The 21,420-nt window shown below is 56.1% G+C and overlaps 1 protein-coding gene across 1 annotated transcript in view; it reads right to left on the bottom strand.

Annotated features, from left to right (window-relative positions):
- LOC143975768 (rho-related BTB domain-containing protein 2-like) overlaps nucleotides 1-11,888 on the bottom strand; it is a 50,057-nt gene extending 38,169 nt beyond the window's left edge. The window contains exons 1-3 of the mRNA XM_077478287.1: nucleotides 11,774-11,888; nucleotides 1,323-1,524; nucleotides 1,114-1,217 (exon numbers count right to left, since the gene is read on the bottom strand). Coding sequence (XP_077334413.1) covers nucleotides 1,114-1,217; nucleotides 1,323-1,514 — 296 coding nt within the window. The 5' untranslated portion in view covers nucleotides 1,515-1,524; nucleotides 11,774-11,888. The remainder of the gene's footprint in view (nucleotides 1-1,113; nucleotides 1,218-1,322; nucleotides 1,525-11,773) is intronic.
- Between the last annotated feature and the right edge of the window lie 9,532 nt (nucleotides 11,889-21,420).

The following is a 21,420-nucleotide window of genomic DNA, read 5'->3' as shown; positions in this document are numbered from 1 at the left end:
TGCCAATCATTGTTATGAAAGACATATAAAAATCGGGATTACATAGAGATCCATGTATATATGTATTCATAGGATATACAAGAATTATACTTTTATCCATCTAGATAATTATTGTATTTTGTACCGGTTACAAGTAGTCCCTTAATAATATACATACAGTATGTGACAAAAGTAAGTACACCCCTCAGTGACTTTTCTTCTCTCTTTTCATGTGACAACACTGAAGAAATGACACTTGTCTACAATGTAAAGTAGTGAGTGTACAGCTTGTATAACAGTGTAAATTTCCCGTCCCCCTCAAAATAACTCAACACACAGCCATTAATGTCTAAACCGCTGGCAACAGAAAGGAGTACACCCCTTTTCAGTGAAAATATCCAAATTGGGCCCAAAGTGTAAATTTTTTTGTGTGGCCACCATTATTTTCCAGTACTGCGTTAACTCATTTGGGCATGGAGGTCACCAGAGCTTCACAGGTTGTCACCGAAGTCCTCTTCCCCTCCCCCATGATGACATCACAGAGCTGGTGTGATGTTGGAGACCTTCCCCTCCTCCCCCTTCCGTTTGAGGATCCCCCACAGATGACCAATAGGGTTTAGGTCTGGAGACATGCTTGGCCAGTCCATCACCTTTACCCTCAGCTTCTTTAGCAAGACAGTGGTGGTGTTGGAGGTGTGTTTGGGGTGGTTATCATGTTGGAATACTGCCCTGCGGTCCAGTGTACTGGTCTATACAGCAGGAGGAGAACTAGTGAGAAGGAAGGACTGTATGGAGTACTATGGGGACAGAGAGGGATGTAAGGGACTGTATGGAGGACTATAGGAACAGAGAGGGATGTAAAGGACAGTATAAGGGACTATAGGGACAGAGAGGGTAGTATAGGACTGTATGGAGGACTATATGGACAGAGAGGGATGTATAGGACTGTATGGAGGACTTTAGGGACAGAGAGGGATGTATAGGACTGTATGGAGGACTATAGGGACAGAGAGGGAAGTATAGGACTGTATGGAGAACTATATGGACAGAGAGGGATGTATAGGACTGTATGGAGGACTATAGAGACAGACCCATCCCTCGGTGGACAAGCTGGGTTGTTCCCACACTGCTCACCTCCCGTAGGCGAATCGCCGGTCCTTGTGATGGTCCCCGAAGGTGTCCCAGAGCCGTAGGGAGACGCTGACCTCGTCCACAACATCGCGGGATCGCTCCAGAACCTGAGAATAGGAAGCAAAACAAATCGATGGTCTGCAGACTTTACTATCACATCCCTGTAACTAGGCTCCTCCCACACAGGGCGGGGACACGATCCCCCATCTTACCTCCTGGCAGACACGGTATTGGTCGATGGCCCACACGGTGGGGACGTGGGTAGCCAGGAGCTGGTACTGGGTGAGGGTGGCATTACAGGCACGGGCGCAGATCAGTCGCGTCTTCCCCACCGCGTTGTCTCCGACTACCACACATTTGATGGTCTCGACATTGGGGCGCTCATAGTCCAAGTCTATATCCATGAAGATGAGTCTGTGGAGAGAGACGAAACGCGTTAGGGTGGTGCCTTAGAAATCTGATGTACACACAACGACCGCCAGGACTGCCCGCACCAGACTCGGGGCTGTTCATTACATGCACTTCCCAGTCTAATCCTTCCCTCTCACTGCTGCCAGTCCCATCGTACATTACAGAAAAGGGCGGGGGATGGGGGGGCATCAAACCCGAGAGGAAGGGGAGTAACATGAAAGCCGGGAGAAAGGAGGCGGGCCATAACAGTCAAGAGCAAAAGGGGGGAGTGACCATGACAGCCGGATGACGACGGCCAGAGGCATGGAGGGGGACAGCTGGATGACAGCCGGGAGGAAGGGGGTCAAGAAAGCCTTCAGGAAGACAAAAAGACAAAAGCATGGCTGAAAGGTGGGGGGGGGGGGGGGGGGGAGCCCAGGAAAAAAAGGGTGGGAGAGGACAAGGGCCGCGGAAAAAAGGGTGGGGGGGGGGGAGAGGATGACAGCTGTGGAGGAAAAAAAAAAAAAAGGAGGGGGGGGTAACGACAGCCATGGAAACATGGGGGGGGGGGGAGGACAGTCCAAGAAAAAAAAAGGGGGGGGGGAGAGGTCAACAGTCCAGGAAAAAGGGGGGGGGGGAGAGGACAACAGTCCAGGAAAAAGGGGGGGGGGAAGAGGTCAACAGTCCAGGAAAAAGGGGGGGGGGGGGAGAGGACAACAGTCCAGGAAAAAGGGGGGGGGGAAGAGGAGCCCAGTCCAGGAAAAAAAAGGGGGGGGGGGAAGAGGTCAACAGTCTAGGAAAAAGGGAGGGGGGGAAGAGGTCAACAGTCTAGGAAAAAGGGAGGGGGGGGGAAGAGGTCAACAGTCCAGGAAAAAGGGGGGGGGAGAGGACAACAGTCCAGGAAAAAGGGGGGGGGGGAAGAGGACAACAGTCCAGGAAAAAGGGGGGGGGAGAGGACAACAGTCCAGGAAAAAGGGGGGGGGAAGAGGAGCCCAGTCCAGGAAAAAGGGGAGGGGAAGAGGACAACAGTCCAGGAAAAAGGGGGGGAAGAGGACAACAGTCCAGGAAAAAGGGGGGGGGAAGAGGACAACAGTCCAGGAAAAAGGGGGGGGGAAGAGGACAACAGTCCAGGAAAAAGGGGGGGGGAAGAGGACAACAGTCCAGGAAAAAGGGGGGGGAAGAGGACAACAGTCCAGGAAAAAGGGGGGGGGAAGAGGACAACAGTCCAGGAAAAAGGGGGGGGAAGAGGACAACAGTCCAGGAAAAAGGGGGGGGAAGAGGACAACAGTCCAGGAAAAAGGGGGGGGAAGAGGACAACAGTCCAGGAAAAAGGGGGGGGGGAAGAGGACAACAGTCCAGGAAAAAGGGGGGGGAAGAGGACAACAGTCCAGGAAAAAGGGGGGGGAAGAGGACAACAGTCCAGGAAAAAGGGGGGGGAAGAGGACAACAGTCCAGGAAAAAAGGGGGGGGAAGAGGACAACAGTCCAGGAAAAAGGGGGGGAAGAGGACAACAGTCCAGGAAAAAGGGGGGGAAGAGGACAACAGTACAGGAAAAAGGGGGGGGGGAAGAGGACAACAGTACAGGAAAAAGGGGGGGGGAAGAGGACAACAGTACAGGAAAAAGGGGGGGGGGAAGAGGACAACAGTCCAGGAAAAGGGGGGGGAAGAGGACAACAGTCCAGGGAAAAAGGGGGGGGAAGAGGACAACAGTCCAGGAAAAGGACGGGGAAGAGGACAACAGTCCAGGAAAAAGGGGGGGGGGGAAAGAGGACAACAGTCCAGGAAAAAGGGGGGGGAAGAGGACAACAGTCCAGGAAAAAGGGGGGGTAAGGGAACAACAGTCCAGGAAAAAGGGGGGGAAGAGGACAACAGTCCAGGAAAAAGGGGGGGAAGAGGACAACAGTCCAGGAAAAAGGGGGGAAGAGGACAACAGTCCAGGAAAAAGGGGGGGAAGAGGACAACAGTCCAGGAAAAAGGGGGGGAAGAGGACAACAGTCCAGGAAAAAGGGGGGGAAGAGGACAACAGTCCAGGAAAAAGGGGGGGAAGAGGACAACAGTCCAGGAAAAAGGGGGGGAAGAGGACAACAGTCCAGGAAAAAGGGGGGGAAGAGGACAACAGTCCAGGAAAAGGACGGGGAAGAGGACAACAGTCCAGGAAAAAGGGGGGGGGGGAAAGAGGACAACAGTCCAGGAAAAAGGGGGGGGAAGAGGACAACAGTCCAGGAAAAAGGGGGGGTAAGGGAACAACAGTCCAGGAAAAAGGGGGGGAAGAGAACAACAGTCCAGGAAAAAGGGGGGGAAGAGGACAACAGTCCAGGAAAAAGGGGGGGAAGAGGACAACAGTCCAGGAAAAAGGGGGGGAAGAGGACAACAGTCCAGGAAAAAGGGGGGGGGAGAGGACAACAGTCCAGGAAAAAGGGGGGGTAAGAGGACAACAGTCCAGGAAAAAGGGGGGGTAAGGGAACAACAGTCCAGGAAAAAGGGGGGGAAGAGAACAACAGTCCAGGAAAAAGGGGGGGAAGAGGACAACAGTCCAGGAAAAAGGGGGGAAGAGGACAACAGTCCAGGAAAAAGGGGGGGAAGAGGACAACAGTCCAGGAAAAAGGGGGGGAGAGGACAACAGTCCAGGAAAAAGGGGGGGGAGAGGACAACAGTCCAGGAAAAAGGGGGGGGGAGAGGACAACAGTCCAGGAAAAAGGGGGGGGAGAGGACAACAGTCCAGGAAAAAGGGGGGGGGGAGAGGACAACAGTCCAGGAAAAAGGGGGGGGAGAGGACAACAGTCCAGGAAAAAGGGGGGGGGGGAGAGGACAACAGTCCAGGAAAAAGGGGGGGGAGAGGACAACAGTCCAGGAAAAAGGGGGGGGAGAGGACAACAGTCCAGGAAAAAGGGGGGAAGAGGACAACAGTCCAGGAAAAAGGGGGGGAAGAGGACAACAGTCCAGGAAAAAGGGGGGGAAGAGGACAACATCCCAGGAAAAATGGGGAGACCATGACAGTTGGGAGGAAAGGCAGGGGATGAAAGGGGGACCATGACAGGCGGGGGGGAAGCACCATGGCAGGCGGGGGGGAGGGGGGGACCATGGCAGGCGGGGGGGGAGGGGAGGGGGGGACCATGAGAGGAGGGGGGGACCATGACAGGCGAGGGGAGAGGGGGGACCATGACAGGCGAGGGGAGAGGGGGGACCAGGACCATGACAGGCGAGGGAGAGGGGGGGACCATGACAGGCGAGGGGAGAGGGGGGACCATGACAGGCGAGGGGAGGGGGGGGACCATGACAGGCGAGGGGAGGGGGGGACCCATGACAGGCGGGGGGAGGGGGGGGACCCATGACAGGCGGGGGGGACCCATGACAGGCCGGGGGGGGAACCATGACAGGCGGGGGGGGGGAACCATGACAGGCGGGGGGGGGGAACCATGACAGGCGGGGAGGGGGAACCATGACAGGCGGGGGGAGGGGGGGACATGACAGGCGGGGGGAGGGGGGACATGACAGGCGGGGGGGAGGGGGGGGGACCATGACAGGCGGGGGGGGGAACCATGACAGGCGGGGGGGAGGGGGGACATGACAGGCAGGGGGAGGGGGGGTTATGACAGGCGGGGGGAGGGGGGGGACATGACAGGCGGGGGGAGGGGGGACATGACAGGCGGGGGGAGGGGGGGACATGACAGGTGGGGGGGAGGGGGGACATGACAGGTGGGGGGAGGGGGGGGACATGACAGGTGGGGGGGAGGGGGGGGACATGACAGGTGGGGGGGAGGGGGGACATGACAGGTGGGGGGGAGGGGGGGACATGACAGGTGGGGGGGAGGGGGGACATGACAGGTGGGGGGAGGGGGGACATGACAGGTGGGGGGGAGGGGGGGACCATGACAGGCGGGGGGGGGAACCATGACAGGCGGGGGGGGGAACCATGACAGGCGGGGGGGGGGGAACCATGACAGGCGGGGGGGGGAACCATGACAGGCGGGGGGGGGGGGAACCATGACAGGCGGGGGGGGGGGAACCATGACAGGCGGGGGGGGGGGGAACCATGACAGGCGGGGGGGGGGGGGGGGGAACCATGACAGGCGGGGGGGGGGGAACCATGACAGGCGGGGGGGGGGGGAACCATGACAGGCGGGGGGGAACCATGACAGGCGGGGGGGGGAACCATGACAGGCGGGGGGGGGAACCATGACAGGCGGGGGGGAACCATGACAGGCGGGGGGGGGAACCATGACAGGCGGGGGGGAACCATAACAGGCGGGGGGGGGGACATGACAGGCGGGGGGGGGGGGACATGACAGGCGGGGGGGGGGAACCATGACAGGCGGGGGGGGGGGAACCATGACAGGCGGGGGGGGGGGGAACCATGACAGGCGGGGGGGGAACCATGACAGGCGGGGGGGAACCATGACAGGCGGGGGGGGAACCATGACAGGCGGGGGGGAACCATGACAGGCGGGGGGGGGGACATGACAGGTGGGGGGAGGGGGGAACCATGACAGGCGGGGGGGGACATGACAGGCGGGGGGGGGGAGGGGGACATGACAGGCGGGGGGGGAGGGAACCATGACAGGCGGGGGGGGGGAGGGAACCATGACAGGCAGGGGGGGAGGGAACCATGACAGGCGGGGGGGGGAGGGAACCATGACAGGCGGGGGGGGGGACATGACAGGCGGGGGGGGGGACATGACAGGCGGGGGGGGGAACCATGACAGGCGGGGGGGGAACCATGACAGGCGGGGGGGGAACCATGACAGGCGGGGGGGGGAACCATGACAGGCGGGGGGGGAACCATGACAGGCGGGGGGGGGACATGACAGGTGGGGGGGGGAACCATGACAGGCGGGGGGGGAACCATGACAGGCGGGGGGGGGACATGACAGGTGGGGGGGAGGGGGGGAACCATGACAGGCGGGGGGGGACATGACAGGCGGGGGGGGAGGGGGGACATGACAGGCGGGGGGGGAGGGAACCATGACAGGCGGGGGGGGGGAGGGAACCATGACAGGCAGGGGGGGAGGGAACCATGACAGGCGGGGGGGGAGGGAACCATGACAGGCGGGGGGGGGAGGGAACCATGACAGGCGGGGGGGGGGACATGACAGGCGGGGGGGGGGGACATGACAGGCGGGGGGGGGGACATGACAGGCGGGGGGGGGAGGGGGGACATGACAGGCGGGGGGGGGAGGGGGGGAACCATGACAGGCGGGGGGAGGGGGGGGAACCATGACAGGCGGGGGGAGGGGGGGGAACCATGACAGGCGGGGGAGGGGGGGGAACCATGACAGGCGGGGGGGGAGGGGGGGACATGACAGGCGGGGGGGGGGGGGAGGGGGGAACATGACAGGCGGGGGGAGGGGGGGGGACATGACAGGCGGGGGGGGGGGGGGGACATGACAGGCGGGGGGGGAGGGGGGGGACATGACAGGCGGGGGGGAGGGGGGGACATGACAGGCGGGGGGGGGAGGGGGGGACATGACAGGCGGGGGGAGGGGGGGACATGACAGGCGGTGGGAGGGGGGGGGGACATGACAGGCGGGGGGGACATGACAGGTGGGGGGGAGGGGGGGACATGACAGGTGGGGGGGAGGGGGGACATGACAGGCGGGGGGGAGGGGGGGACATGACAGGCGGGGGGGAGGGGGGGACATGACAGGCGGGGGGGAGGGGGGGACATGACAGGCGGGGGGAGGGGGGGACATGACAGGCGGGGGGAGGGGGGGACATGACAGGCGGGGGGGGGGACATGACAGGCGGGGGGGGGAACCATGACAGGCGGGGGGGGGGACCATGACAGGCGGGGGGGGGACCATGACAGGCGGGGGGGGGGGACCATGACAGGCGGGGGGGGGGGACCATGACAGGCGGGGGGGGGGGGGACCATGACAGGCGGGGGGGGGGGACCATGACAGGCGGGGGGGGGGGACCATGACAGGCGGGGGGGGGACCATGACAGGCGGGGGGGGGGACCATGACAGGCGGGGGGGGGAACCATGACAGGCGGGGGGGACATGACAGGTGGGGGGGAGGGGGGAACCATGACAGGCGGGGGGGGGGGACCATGACAGGCGGGGGGGGGAGGGGGGACATGACAGGCGGGGGGGACATGACAGGTGGGGGGGAGGGGGGGACATGACAGGTGGGGGGGAGGGGGGGACATGACAGGTGGGGGGAGGGGGGGACATGACAGGTGGGGGGGAGGGGGGGGGACATGACAGGCGGGGGGAGGGGGGGACATGACAGGCGGGGGGGGGGGAACCATGACAGGCGGGGGGGGGGGGGGGAACCATGACAGGCGGGGGGGGGAACCATGACAGGCGGGGGGGGAACCATGACAGGCGGGGGGGAACCATGACAGGCGGGGGGGGAACCATGACAGGCGGGGGGGGAACCATGACAGGCGGGGGGGGGACATGACAGGTGGGGGGAGGGGGGGAACCATGACAGGCGGGGGGGGACATGACAGGCGGGGGGGGGGGAGGGGGGACATGACAGGCGGGGGGGGAGGGAACCATGACAGGCGGGGGGGGGAGGGAACCATGACAGGCAGGGGGGGAGGGAACCATGACAGGCGGGGGGGGGAGGGAACCATGACAGGCGGGGGGGGGGACATGACAGGCGGGGGGGGGGGACATGACAGGCGGGGGGGGGAACCATGACAGGCGGGGGGGGAACCATGACAGGCGGGGGGGAACCATGACAGGCGGGGGGGGGAACCATGACAGGCGGGGGGGGAACCATGACAGGCGGGGGGGGGACATGACAGGTGGGGGGGAGGGGGGGAACCATGACAGGCGGGGGGGGACATGACAGGCGGGGGGGGGGAGGGGGGACATGACAGGCGGGGGGGAGGGAACCATGACAGGCGGGGGGGGGGAGGGAACCATGACAGGCAGGGGGGGAGGGAACCATGACAGGCGGGGGGGGGAGGGAACCATGACAGGCGGGGGGGGGAGGGAACCATGACAGGCGGGGGGGAACCATTGACAGCGGGGGGGGGGGGAGTGAACCATGAACAGGCGGGGGGGGGGGACATGACAGGCGTGGGGGGGGGGGACATGACAGGCGGGGGGAGGGGGACCATGACAGGCGGGGGGGGAGGGGGGGAACCATGACAGGCGGGGGGGAGGGGGGGGAACCATGACAGGCGGGGGGAGGGGGGGGGAACCATGACAGGCGGGGGGAGGGGGGACATGACAGGCGGGGGGGGGAGGGGGGGACATGACAGGCGGGGGGGGGAGGGGGGGGACATGACAGGCGGGGGGGGGAGGGGGGGGACATGACAGGCGGGGGGGGGAGGGGGGGGGACATGACAGGCGGGGGGGGGGAGGGGGGGGGACATGACAGGCGGGGGGGGGGGAGGGGAGGACATGACAGGCGGGGGGGGGAGGGGGGGACATGACAGGCGGGGGGAGGGGGGGGACATGACAGGCGGTGGGAGGGGGGGGGGACATGGACGGCGGGGGGACATGACAGGTGGGGGGAGGGGGGACATGACAGGTGGGGGGGAGGGGGGGGACATGACAGCGGGGGGGGAGGGGGGGACATGACAGGCGGGGGGGAGGGGGGGACATGACAGGCGGGGGGAGGGGGGGACATGACAGGCGGGGGGAGGGGGGACATGACAGGCGGGGGGGGGGGGAACCATGACAGGCGGGGGAGGGGGGGGACATGACAGGCGGGGGGGGGGGACCATGACAGGCGGGGGGGGGGACCATGACAGGCGGGGGGGGGGACCATGACAGGCGGGGGGGGGGGACCATGACAGGCGGGGGGGGGGGACCATGACAGGCGGGGGGGGGGGACCATGACAGGGGGACCATGACAGGCGGGGGGGGGGGGACCATGACAGGCGGGGGGGGGGACCATGACAGGCGGGGGGGGGGACCATGACAGGCGGGGACATGACAGGCGGGGGGGGGGGACATGACAGGCGGGGGGGAACCATGACAGGCGGGGGGGGGGGGGGGGACCATGACAGGCGGGGGGGGGGGGGGGGGACATGACAGGCGGGGGGGACCATGACAGGCGGGGGGACCATGACAGGCGGGGGGGGAGGGGGGACCATGACAGGCGGGGGGAGGGGGGGGACATGACAGGCGGGGGGGGGGGACATGACAGGCGGGGGGACATGACAGGTGGGGGGGAGGGGGGGGACATGACAGGCGGGGGGAGGGGGGGACATGACAGGCGGGGGGGAGGGGGGACATGACAGGCGGGGGGGAGGGGGGGACATGACAGGCGGGGGGGAGGGGGGGGGGGGGGACATGACAGGCGGTGGGGAGGGGGGGGGACATGACAGGCGGGGGGGACATGACAGGTGGGGGGGAGGGGGGGACATGACAGGCGGGGGGAGGGGGGGGACCATGACAGGCGGGGGGAGGGGGGGGACATGACAGGCGGGGGGGGGAGGGGGGACATGACAGGCGGGGGGGGAGGGGGGAGGGGGGACATGACAGGCGGGGGGAGGGGGGACCATGACAGGCGGGGGGGAGGGGGGACATGACAGGCGGGGGGGAGGGGGGGACATGACAGGCGGGGGGAACCATGACAGGCGGGGGGGGGAGGGGGGACATGACAGGCGGGGGGGAGGGGGGGGACATGACAGGCGGGGGGGGGAGGGGGACATGGACAGGCGGGGGGGGAGGGGGGGGGGGGACATGACAGGCGGGGGAGGGGGGACCATGACAGGCGGGGGGGAGGGGGGGACATGACAGGCGGGGGGGGAGGGGGGGACATGACAGGCGGGGGGGAACCATGACAGGCGGGGGGGGGAGGGGGGGACATGACAGGCGGGGGGGAGGGGGGGGGGACATGACAGGCGGGGGGAGGGGGGACCATGACAGGCGGGGGGGTACCATGACAGGCGGGGGGGGAGGGGGGGACATGACAGGCGGGGGGGAGGGGGGGACATGACAGGAGGGGGGGTACATGACAGGCGGGGGGGAGGGGGGGAACATGACAGGCGGGGGGGAGGGGGGACATGACAGGCGGGGGGGGGGAGGGGGGGACATGACAGGCGGGGGGGAGGGGGGACATGACAGGCGGGGGGGGAGGGGGGACATGACAGGCGGGGGGAGGGGGGGGGGGTTACCATGAAAGGCGGGGGGGAGGGGGGGACATGACAGGCGGGGGGGGGAGGGGGGGACCATGACAGGCGGGGGGGAGGGGGGGACCATGACAGGCGGGGGGGTACCATGACAGGCGGGGGGGGAGGGGGGGACATGACAGGCGGGGGGGGGGAGGGGGGGACATGACAGGCGGGGGGGGAGGGGGGGGACATGACAGGCGGGGGGGGGGGAGGGGGGGACATGACAGGCGGGGGGGGGAGGGGGGGGACATGACAGGCGGGGGGGGGGGAGGGGGGGGGACATGACAGGCGGGGGGGGGGGGGGGGGACATGACAGGCGGGGGGGGGGAGGGGGGGGACATGACAGGCGGGGGGGGGAGGGGGGACATGACAGGCGGGGGGGGGAGGGGGGGACATGACAGGCGGGGGGGGAGGGGGGGACATGACAGGCGGGGGGGGGGGAGGGGGGGACATGACAGGCGGGGGGGGAGGGGGGGACATGACAGGCGGGGGGGGGGGGAGGGGGGGGACATGACAGGCGGGGGGGGGGGGAGGGGGGGACATGACAGGCGGGGGGGGGAGGGGGGGACATGACAGGCGGGGGGGGGAGGGGGGGACATGACAGGCGGGGGGGGGGAGGGGGGGACATGACAGGCGGGGGGGGGGGAGGGGGGGGGGACATGACAGGCGCGGGGGGGGAGGGGGGGACATGACAGGCGGGGGGGGAGGGGGGGACATGACAGGCGGGGGGGGAGGGGGGGACATGACAGGTGGGGGGGAGGGGGGACATGACAGGTGGGGGGGGAGGGGGGGACATGACAGGTGGGGGGGAGGGGGGGACATGACAGGCGGGGGGGGGGGGGGAGGGGGGGACATGACAGGCGGGGGGGGAGGGGGGGACATGACAGGCGGGGGGGGGAGGGGGGGACATGACAGGCGGGGGGGAGGGGGGGACATGACAGGCGGGGGGGGAGGGGGGGACATGACAGGTGGGGGGGGAGGGGGGGACATGACAGGTGGGGGGGAGGGGGGGACATGACAGGTGGGGGGGGAGGGGGGGACATGACAGGTGGGGGGGAGATGAGTTCTCCATGCTGGGTATGAAGGGGGAATACAGAGGATGGACAGAACACAGCTCGGATCTCTCGGTGTATGGAGAGTACAGAGGACGGGATGACACTCTCGGTATAGGATGAGGACGGGGATGACACTCACCTCGCTCCCCCCGGTCTCTCTCATTCTCTCCTCCTCTATCGGGGTCTCCTCTGTTCTCTTCTCCCCTTTTAGCAACGGCCCCGTTACTCGCTCCTTACATCCAATCAAATCCCTCGCTCTGCAGCCAGCCAATCACAGCCGCACCAGCTGACTGCTAGCCAAACGATGAGAAGGGCTCCGAGCATCCGGACCCGCCCACTACACCCATCTCCACCACTCAGCGAGCCCCGACTGGAAGCACCGCCTCTGTTTTTTTTTTACACTTCCAAACAAGAGAATTCCGTCCGGCCCACCCTGTCCAGACACAACTGAGCAGCTCCGCCCACTACACCCAAATCCGACCAATTATTGAAGGCGATTCCACGGAGACACGCCTCCTCTTCGCAAAATGTTAGTAAATAAAAATTTTGGCCACGCCCATCAGAGAGCTGGAATGTCAATCATCAGCCGCTCGTCACGTGATTCGCTATCTGTTAAAGAGCCCTCAGCCCCGCCCACATAGTCCCACGTGGAGCGGGAGAGGTAAATCCACAGCGCCACCTACTGGCCGCCCCATTATATATATATATATATATATATATATATATATATATATATATATATCACCCCCACTCTTCTCCTCTCCTCCTAGTGTCCTCTTCATTATATATATATATATCACCCCCACTGCTCTCCTCTCCTCTTAGTGTCCTCTCCATTATATATATATATATATATATATATATATATATATATATATATCACCCCCACTCCTCTCCTCTCCTCTTAGTGTCCTCTCCATTATATATATATATATATATATCACCCCCACTCCTCTCCTCTCCTCTTAGTGTCCTCTCCATTATATATATATATATCACCCCACTCCTCTCCTCTCCTCTTAGTGTCCTCTCCATTATATATATATATATATATATCACCCCCACTCCTCTCCTCTCCTCTTAGTGTCCTCTCCATTATATATATATATATTCACCCCCACTCTTCTCCTCTCCTCCTAGTGTCCTCTTCATTATATATATATATATCACCCCCACTGCTCTCCTCTCCTCTTAGTGTCCTCTCCATTATATATATATATATATATATATATATATATATATATATATATATCACCCCCACTCCTCTCCTCTCCTCTTAGTGTCCTCTCCATTATATATATATATATATATATCACCCCACTCCTCTCCTCTCCTCTTAGTGTCCTCTCCATTATATATATATATATCACCCCACTCCTCTCCTCTCCTCTTAGTGTCCTCTCCATTATATATATATATATATATCACCCCCACTCCTCTCCTCTCCTCTTAGTGTCCTCTCCATTATATATATATATATATATATATCACCCCCACTCCTCTCCTCTCCTCTTAGTGTCCTCTCCATTATATATATATATATATCACCCCCACTGCTCTCCTCTCCTCTTAGTGTCCTCTCCATTATATATATATTATATCACCCCCACTGCTCTCCTCTCCTCTTAGTGTCCTCTCCATTATATATATATATATATATATATATATCACCCCACTCCTCTCCTCTCCTCTTAGTGTCCTCTCCATTATATATATATATATATATATATATCACCCCCACTCCTCTCCTCTCCTCTTAGTGTCCTCTCCATTATATATATATATATATCACCCCCACTGCTCTCCTCTCCTCTTAGTGTCCTCTCCATTATATATATATATATATATAACCCCCACTGCTCTCCTCTCCTCTTAGTGTCCTCTCCATTATATATATATATATATATATATATATATATATCACCCCCACTCCTCTCCTCTCCTCTTAGTGTCCTCTCCATTATATATATATATATATCACCCCCACTGCTCTCCTCTCCTCTTAGTGTCCTCTCCATTATATATATATATATATCACCCCCACTGCTCTCCTCTCCTCTTAGTGTCCTCTCCATTATATATATATATATATATATATATATATATATATATATATATATATATATATCACCCCCACTCCTCTCCTCTCCTCTTAGTGTCCTCTCCATTATATATATATATATCACCCCCACTGCTCTCCTCTCCTCTTAGTGTCCTCTCCATTATATATATATATATATCACCCCCACTGCTCTCCTCTCCTCTTAGTGTCCTCTCCATTATATATATATATATATATATATCACCCCCACTCCTCTCCTCTCCTCTTAGTGTCCTCTCCATTATATATATATATATATCACCCCCACTCCTCTCCTCTCCTCTTAGTGTCCTCTCCCATTATATATATATATATCACCCCCACTGCTCTCCTCTCCTCTTAGTGTCCTCTCCATTATATATATATATATATCACCCCCACTGCTCTCCTCTCCTCGTAGTGTCCTCTCCATTATATATATATATATCACCCCCACTGCTCTCCTCTCCTCTTAGTGTCCTCTCCATTATATATATATATATATATATATATATATATATATATATCACCCCCACTCCTCTCCTCTCCTCCTAGTGTCCTCTCCATTATATATATATATATATCACCCCCACTCCTCTCCTCTCCTCTTAGTGTCCTCTCCATTATATATATATATATATATATATATCACCCCCACTCCTCTCCTCTCCTCCTAGTGTCCTCTCCATTATATATATATATATATATATATATATATATATATATATATATATATATATATATCACCCCCACTCCTCTCCTCTCCTCCTAGTGTCCTCTCCATTATATATATATATATATATATATATATATATATATATATCACCCCCACTCCTCTCCTCTCCTCCTAGTGTCCTCTCCATTATATATATATATATATATATCACCCCCACTCCTCTCCTCTCCTCCTAGTGTCCTCTCCATTATATATATATATATATATATATATATATATATATCACCCCCACTCCTCTCCTCTCCTCTTAGTGTCCTCTCCATTATATATATATATATATATATATATATATATCACCCCCACTCCTCTCCTCTCCTCCTAGTGTCCTCTCCATTATATATATATATATATATATATATATATATATATCACCCCACTCCTCTCCTCTCCTCCTAGTGTCCTCTCCATTATATATATATATATATATATATATATATATATATATATATATATATATATATATATATATATCACCCCCACTCCTCTCCTCTCCTCCTAGTGTCCTCTCCATTATATATATATATATATATATCACCCCCACTCCTCTCCTCTCCTCCTAGTGTCCTCTCCATTATATATATATATATATATCTCACCCCCACTCCTCTCCTCTCCCTCTTAGTGTCCTCTCCATTATATATATATATCACCCCACTCCTCTCCTCTCCTCCTAGTGTCCTCTCCATTATATATATATATCACCCCACTCCTCTCCTCTCCTCCTAGTGTCCTCTCCATTATATATATATATATATATATATATATATATATATATATATTCACCCCCACTCCTCTCCTCTCCTCCTAGTGTCCTCTCCATTATATATATATATCACCCCACTCCTCTCCTCTCCTCCTAGTGTCCTCTCCATTATATATATATATATATATATATATCTCACCCCCACTCCTCTCCTCTCCTCCTAGTGTCCTCTCCATTATATATATATATATATATATCACCCCCACTCCTCTCCTCTCCTCCTAGTGTCCTCTCCATTATATATATATATATATATATATATCTCACCCCCACTCCTCTCCTCTCCTCCTAGTCTCCTCTCCATTATATAAGACAATAATCCTATAGTGCAGCACAGGAAGTAGTGCTGACAGTCGCACCTGAAGCAGGAACGGCTCTGATTGGTTGCTGCTTGTAGATTTGAGTTTAAGGTTTATCCATAGGCAAAGGTGTAGATAAGGGGGAGGGGGGATGGGTGGGGGTCCAAACTCCCGCATTGCTGCACAGCTGCCGGTGCAGACAGCCGCACAGGGTACCTAAAGCAGTAACTGCCCTGATTGGTTCCTGCTTGTATACAGGACTTAGGCAAAGGCGTACATAAAGGGGGGATGGGGGACCAAACCCCCCGAGAACATCCTCAGTACAGCTCAGCAGCTAGTGCTGACAGTGGCGCTGGGCACCCAAAGCAGGAACCACTCTGATTGGTTCTTGCTGGAACACGATTGGGACTTTAAGGTTTATTTATATGAAAATGTGTAGATGAGGTGGGGGAGGGGGGGTAGGGGGTGCAAACCCCCACAGTGCAGACAGCCACACCCAGCACCCAAAGCTGGTACGTTTCTGATTGGTTCCTGCTTGTAGACAGGACGTTAAGGCTTTTTCCATAGGCAAAGGTATAGATAAGGGGGGGGGGATGGCAAGGGGGGTGCAAACCCCCAGAGTTCAGTACAGCAACTAGTGCTGAGAGCCGCACCTGAAGCTGGAACAGCTTTGATTGGTTCCTGCTTGTAGACAGGACTTCAGGGTTTATACATAGCAAGGGGCGTAGATAAGGGGGGGGAGGGGGTATGGGGGCTCCAAAGTCCCACATTGCAGCAAAGCAGCTAGTGCTGACAGCCGCACCGGGCACCCGAAACAGGAACAGATCTGATTGGTTCCTGCTTGTAGACAGGACATTAAGGCTTATCCATAAGCAGAGGTATAAATAAACAGGTGGCCAAGCTGTGTTATTTGTATACTTTGTCTCTGGTCACCCTGCTGGCGGGGCTGTGTAAATCCGGAGACCGGATGGACAGAAATGCACATTCCTTGGCAGGAGACTTTGCCTGAAGCTCCATTATAATAAAATGTGTTGTATCCACAGAGACAAAAGAGTCACCAAATTCTAGATAAATCCCGTAATTGTCTGATTGGGGACATTGAATGATGAGAAATCGAGGGGTGGGAATGTTCCATATCCAGAGTATGTGGGGGGAGGGGGGAGGGGCTTTACTTCAGTTTAACTGTCCATGGAATTGTCCCGGAAAAGTCCAAATGATTGTCCTCCTTTTCTGATGTCTAATAAAATACATTCATTCATCTCCTTTGTCTCCAGAGAAGTTTGGATGTGTTACCTGAGAGCTCCAGCAGGTGGAGACAGAACACCGCATAGAATCTGCAGCACGATCGCCACCTAGTGGGCCACTGCGACACAACCGCCTTCAGCACCTAACACCATGAACTAATCAACTTCTGCTCTTCAGCTCCAAGCGTGGCCAACTCTTTGACTATTCTCTTGGATTTCTATTTCAATTTCGTGAAAAATGGTTTAGGGTTGGTTGGTAATGGTTTAGCTTTGGATTAGAGTTGTGGGCTTATGGTTGGACTAGGGTTAGGTTTTTAGGGTGTGGGTTATTTGGTTAGAGTTGAGTTAATTTTGGATTAGAATTGTAGGGTTATGGTTGGTTTAGGGTTATGTTTTTAGGGTATGGATTGTTTGGTTAGTGTTGGGTTAATTTTGGATTAGAATTGTAGGGTTATGGTTGGTTTAGGGTTATGTTTTTAGGGTGTGGGTTGTTTGGTTAGTATTGGGTTAGTGCTGGATTTCAGATGGGATGGGGTTGGATTAGAGTTAGGGTTATAGGGTTAGGGTTAGGTTGCCCAATCGTGGTGCTTTCTCCTGGCAATATCTTGCTCCTTTGCGTACCTGCAGCTGTCTTCACTACCGCTCGTTACCAACCTTTGGCTCTTTCCTCAACTACGCTTCTGCTTGATCCCAACTTGCAACCAGGGCCGTTGTTAAGGCAGGGCAAAAGGGGCAGCTGCCCTGGGCCCTGTTATTTTTGTGGGGCCCAAAGCAGCCGCCTCATACTTTCCAACTATCCTGGTTTAAATTCCCTCGTCCCTTGAGGGTTTAGTCCTGTGCAACCAATCAGCAAGCAAAAATCATGTGCTGTAACCTCTAGCAACTAACCAGTGAACCGTAATGTGTGCTGTAACCTCTAGCAACCAGTCAGTGAGCGGTCATGATACACTGTAACCGCTGGCAAACAATCGCAATAGCCGCCTGATCTGATTCAGTAAACTGATTTTGAGTTTAGCTGCTATTTATTGTAAGTCTCAGAGCAGGTGGAGAGCGAAACTGCATGGGGGGGGGCCCCAAGAAAAGTTTTGCACCAGGGTCCAATCAATATTAATCACTTGCAGACCGGACCATTTTGCTGGTCAAAGACCAGACCACTTTTTGCGATTCGGCAACTGCGTCGCTTTAACTGACAATTGCGCGGTCGTGCGACGTCCTTTTTTTCCCACAAATAGAGCTTTCTTTTGGTGGTATTTGATCGCCTCTGCGGTTTTTATTTTTTGCGCTATAAACAAAAATAGAGCGACAATTTTGAAAAAAACGCATTATTTTTTACTTTTTGTTATAATAAATATCCCCCAAAAATATATAAAAAAACATTTTTTTCCCTCAGTTTAGGCCGATACGTATTCTTCTACATATTTTTGGTAAAAAAAATCGCAATAAGCGATTATTGATTGGTTTGCGCAAAAGTTATAGCGTTTACAAAATAGGGATAGTTTTATAGCATTTTTATTAATATTTTTTATTATTTTTTTTTTTACTAGTCATGGCGGCGATCAGCGATTTTTATTGTGACTGTGACATTGTGGCGGACACATCGGACATTTTTGGCACATTTTTGGGACCATTGTCATTTATACAGCAATCAGTGCTATATAAATGCAGTGATTCCTGTGTAAATGACACTGGCAGTGAAGGGGTTAACCAGGGGGTGGCAGTGTAGGGGGTTAAGTGTTCCTAGGGGTGTGTTACTAACTGTGGGGGGGTTGGGCTTTCATTTAGTGAACACTGATCTCTGCTCCAATCACATGGAGCAGAGATCAGCGTCACTAGTTGCTAGGCAGAATGGAGAAATTCTGTTTACACGGCATTTCCTCCATTCGGCCGCTCCGTGAGACGATCGCGGGGATGCCTGCAGCGATCGAGTCTGCGGGTCCCGCGACCGGACTCACGGGGGTCCCGACCAGCGCTCCCGATGGCAGGGCGGCATTGAATATTGGACGTACCTGTACGCCAATATGCCTGCCCGTGCCATTCTGTCGACGTACATCGTCGTGCGCTGGTCGGGAAGTGGTTAAAGACGGCCCTGCCTGCAACCACTTTTTACAGACCTTTGGCTTGTTTACTAACTATGCTTCTGCTTGATCCCAACGTGATATATCTGCTACTGGACCTTGGCTTGCTCCCCTCCTGGTGGGGTGATCCGGAGGACCGTGACCTGGTACTAACAATCTATTTTCACTGTTGTCTTACGTCTTGCTGGGGCTCGGCCTTGAGAAACCGCTGGCAATTTGGACCACAAGAGACATTCTGGTTTTTGGTGACTATCCTCCCCCTTCCACTGAGGTCACATGACCAATGCCATGGTGAGTTTAAGAATCGGGAATGGGTGTCTTTGCTCTTCTCAAACTTTCACACCTCCAGGTCAGCAGATAACATTTTGTGGCTCCACCATTTCTTATAAGGTCTCCATCACTTGCTGGGGGGGGGGGGGGGGGGTATTTATTAGGACATCATGCCACTCAGAGTAGGTGATACAACAAGAGTTCAAAAAAGGACAGGACACTTCCTGCTGCATCCTGAACTCCTATGTATGAAGGTGTTGTGGGTCCAGGAGAACTTTGCCTCTGCTCTTCTCTAGCTGCTGGATCGGTATCTTTGGAGGGTTTGTCGTGCATACCAATATAGGTAGCCATGCAAAAGTCCTTTGTGCATACCAATGTAGGTACCCATGCAAGGGTCCATCACTCATCTCATTATAGGAGGGTCTATCATGCATCCCAATATAGGTAACCATGCAAGAGTCAATTGCATATCTCAATATACAGTAGGTACCCATGCAAAGGTCCATCACGTATCCCAATACAGCAGTGGTGCTCAAGACTTTCTAACAGGCCAGATTTTAAGTATTACCTTGAGGGAGGTGCAGACTAGAATGCTGCAATCACTGAGCAGCAAATTATATCATCTATGATGTATCTCAGTTATTTTGCAAACCTGGCTTGTTGGTGGGTCCTGAGGACAGCAGTTGAGAACCATTGCAATACAGGTACCCTCCGAGGGTCTGTTGCACATTTTAATATAGGTATCCATGCAAGGGTCAAACATTCATCTCAATGTAGGTACCCATGCAAAGGTCCATTGAACATCCCAATATAGGTACCCATGCAAAGGTCCATCGTGATTCCCAATATAGGCACCCATGCAGGGGTCCATCGTGCATCTTACTATAAGTGCCCTTGGAGGGTCTATTATGCATCCCAATATAGGTACCCATGCAAAGGTAAATCATGTATTCAATATATGTATCCTTAGAACATCTATTGTGCATCCCAATATAGGTACCAATGCAAGGGTCAATTGCATATCTTAATATAGGTATCCTTGGAGGGTCTAACATGCATTTCAATATAGGTACCCACGCAAGGGTCCATCGCGAATCCCAAAGTAGGTACCTATGGAAAGGTCCATTGCCCATCTCAAGGTAGGTACCCATGCAAAGGTAAATCATCTATCTCATTATAGGTACCTGTGGAGGCTCTAACGTGCATCCCAATATAGGTACTCATGGAATGGTCCAGCACAAATCCCAATATAGGTACCTATGGAAAGGTCCATTGCCCATCTCAATATAGGTACCCAGGCAAAGGTAAATCACGTACCTTATTATAGCTACCTGTGAAGGGTCTAACGTGCATCCCAATATAGGTACCCATGCAAGGGTCCCGCATGATTCCCAATGTAGGTACCCGTGCAAATGTTCATCATGCATCACAATATACAGTGGTGTGAAAAAGTGTTTGCCCCCTTCCTCATTTCCTGTTCCTTTGCATGTTTGTCACACTTAAGTGTTTCGGAACATCAAACCAATTTAAACAATAGTCAAGGACAACACAAGTAAACACAAAATGCAATTTGTAAATGAAGGTGTTTATTATTAAAGGTGAAAAAAAATCCAAACCATCATGGCCATGTGTGAAAAAGTGATTGCCCCCCCTTGTTAAAACATACTATAACTGTGGTTGTCCACACCTGAGTTCAATTTCTCTAGCCACACCCAGGCCTGATTATTGCCACACCTGTTCACAATCAAGGCATCACTTAAATAGGAGCTGCTTGACACAGTAAGGTCCACCAGAAGATCCTTAAAAGCTACACATCATGCCGAGACCCAAAGAAATTCAGGAACAATTGAGAAAGAAAGTAATTGAGATCTATCAGTCTGGAAAGGGTTATAAAGCCATTTCCAAAGCTTTGGGAATCCAGCGAACCACAGTGAGAGCCATTATCCACAAATGGCGAAGACATGGAACAGTGGTGAACCTTCCCAGGAGTGGCCGGCCGCCCAAAATTACCCCAAGAGCGCAGAGACGACTCATCCAAGAGGTCACAAAAGACCCCACAACAACGTCCAAGGAACTGCAGGCCTCACTTGCCTCAGTTAAGGTCAGCGTTCATGCCTCCACCATCAGGAAAAGACTGGGCAAAAATGGCCTGCATGGCAGAGTTCCAAGGAGAAAACCACTGCTGAGCAAAAAGAACATCAAAGCTCGTCTCAATTTCTCCACAACACATCTTGATGATCCCCAAGACTTTTGGGACAACATTCTGTGGAGCGATGAGACAAAAGTGGAACTCTTTGGAAGGTGTGTGTCCAAGTATAT

The sequence above is a fragment of the Lithobates pipiens genome, unplaced genomic scaffold (genome assembly GCF_037356315.1).
Source record: "Lithobates pipiens isolate NorthernLeopardFrog02 unplaced genomic scaffold, aLitPip1_a1.2 Scaffold_13, whole genome shotgun sequence".
NCBI classification, from domain to species: Eukaryota; Metazoa; Chordata; class Amphibia; order Anura; family Ranidae; genus Lithobates; species Lithobates pipiens.
The sequence above is the reverse complement of the archived record's forward strand: the minus strand, read 5'-3'. Positions and strand labels throughout refer to the sequence as shown.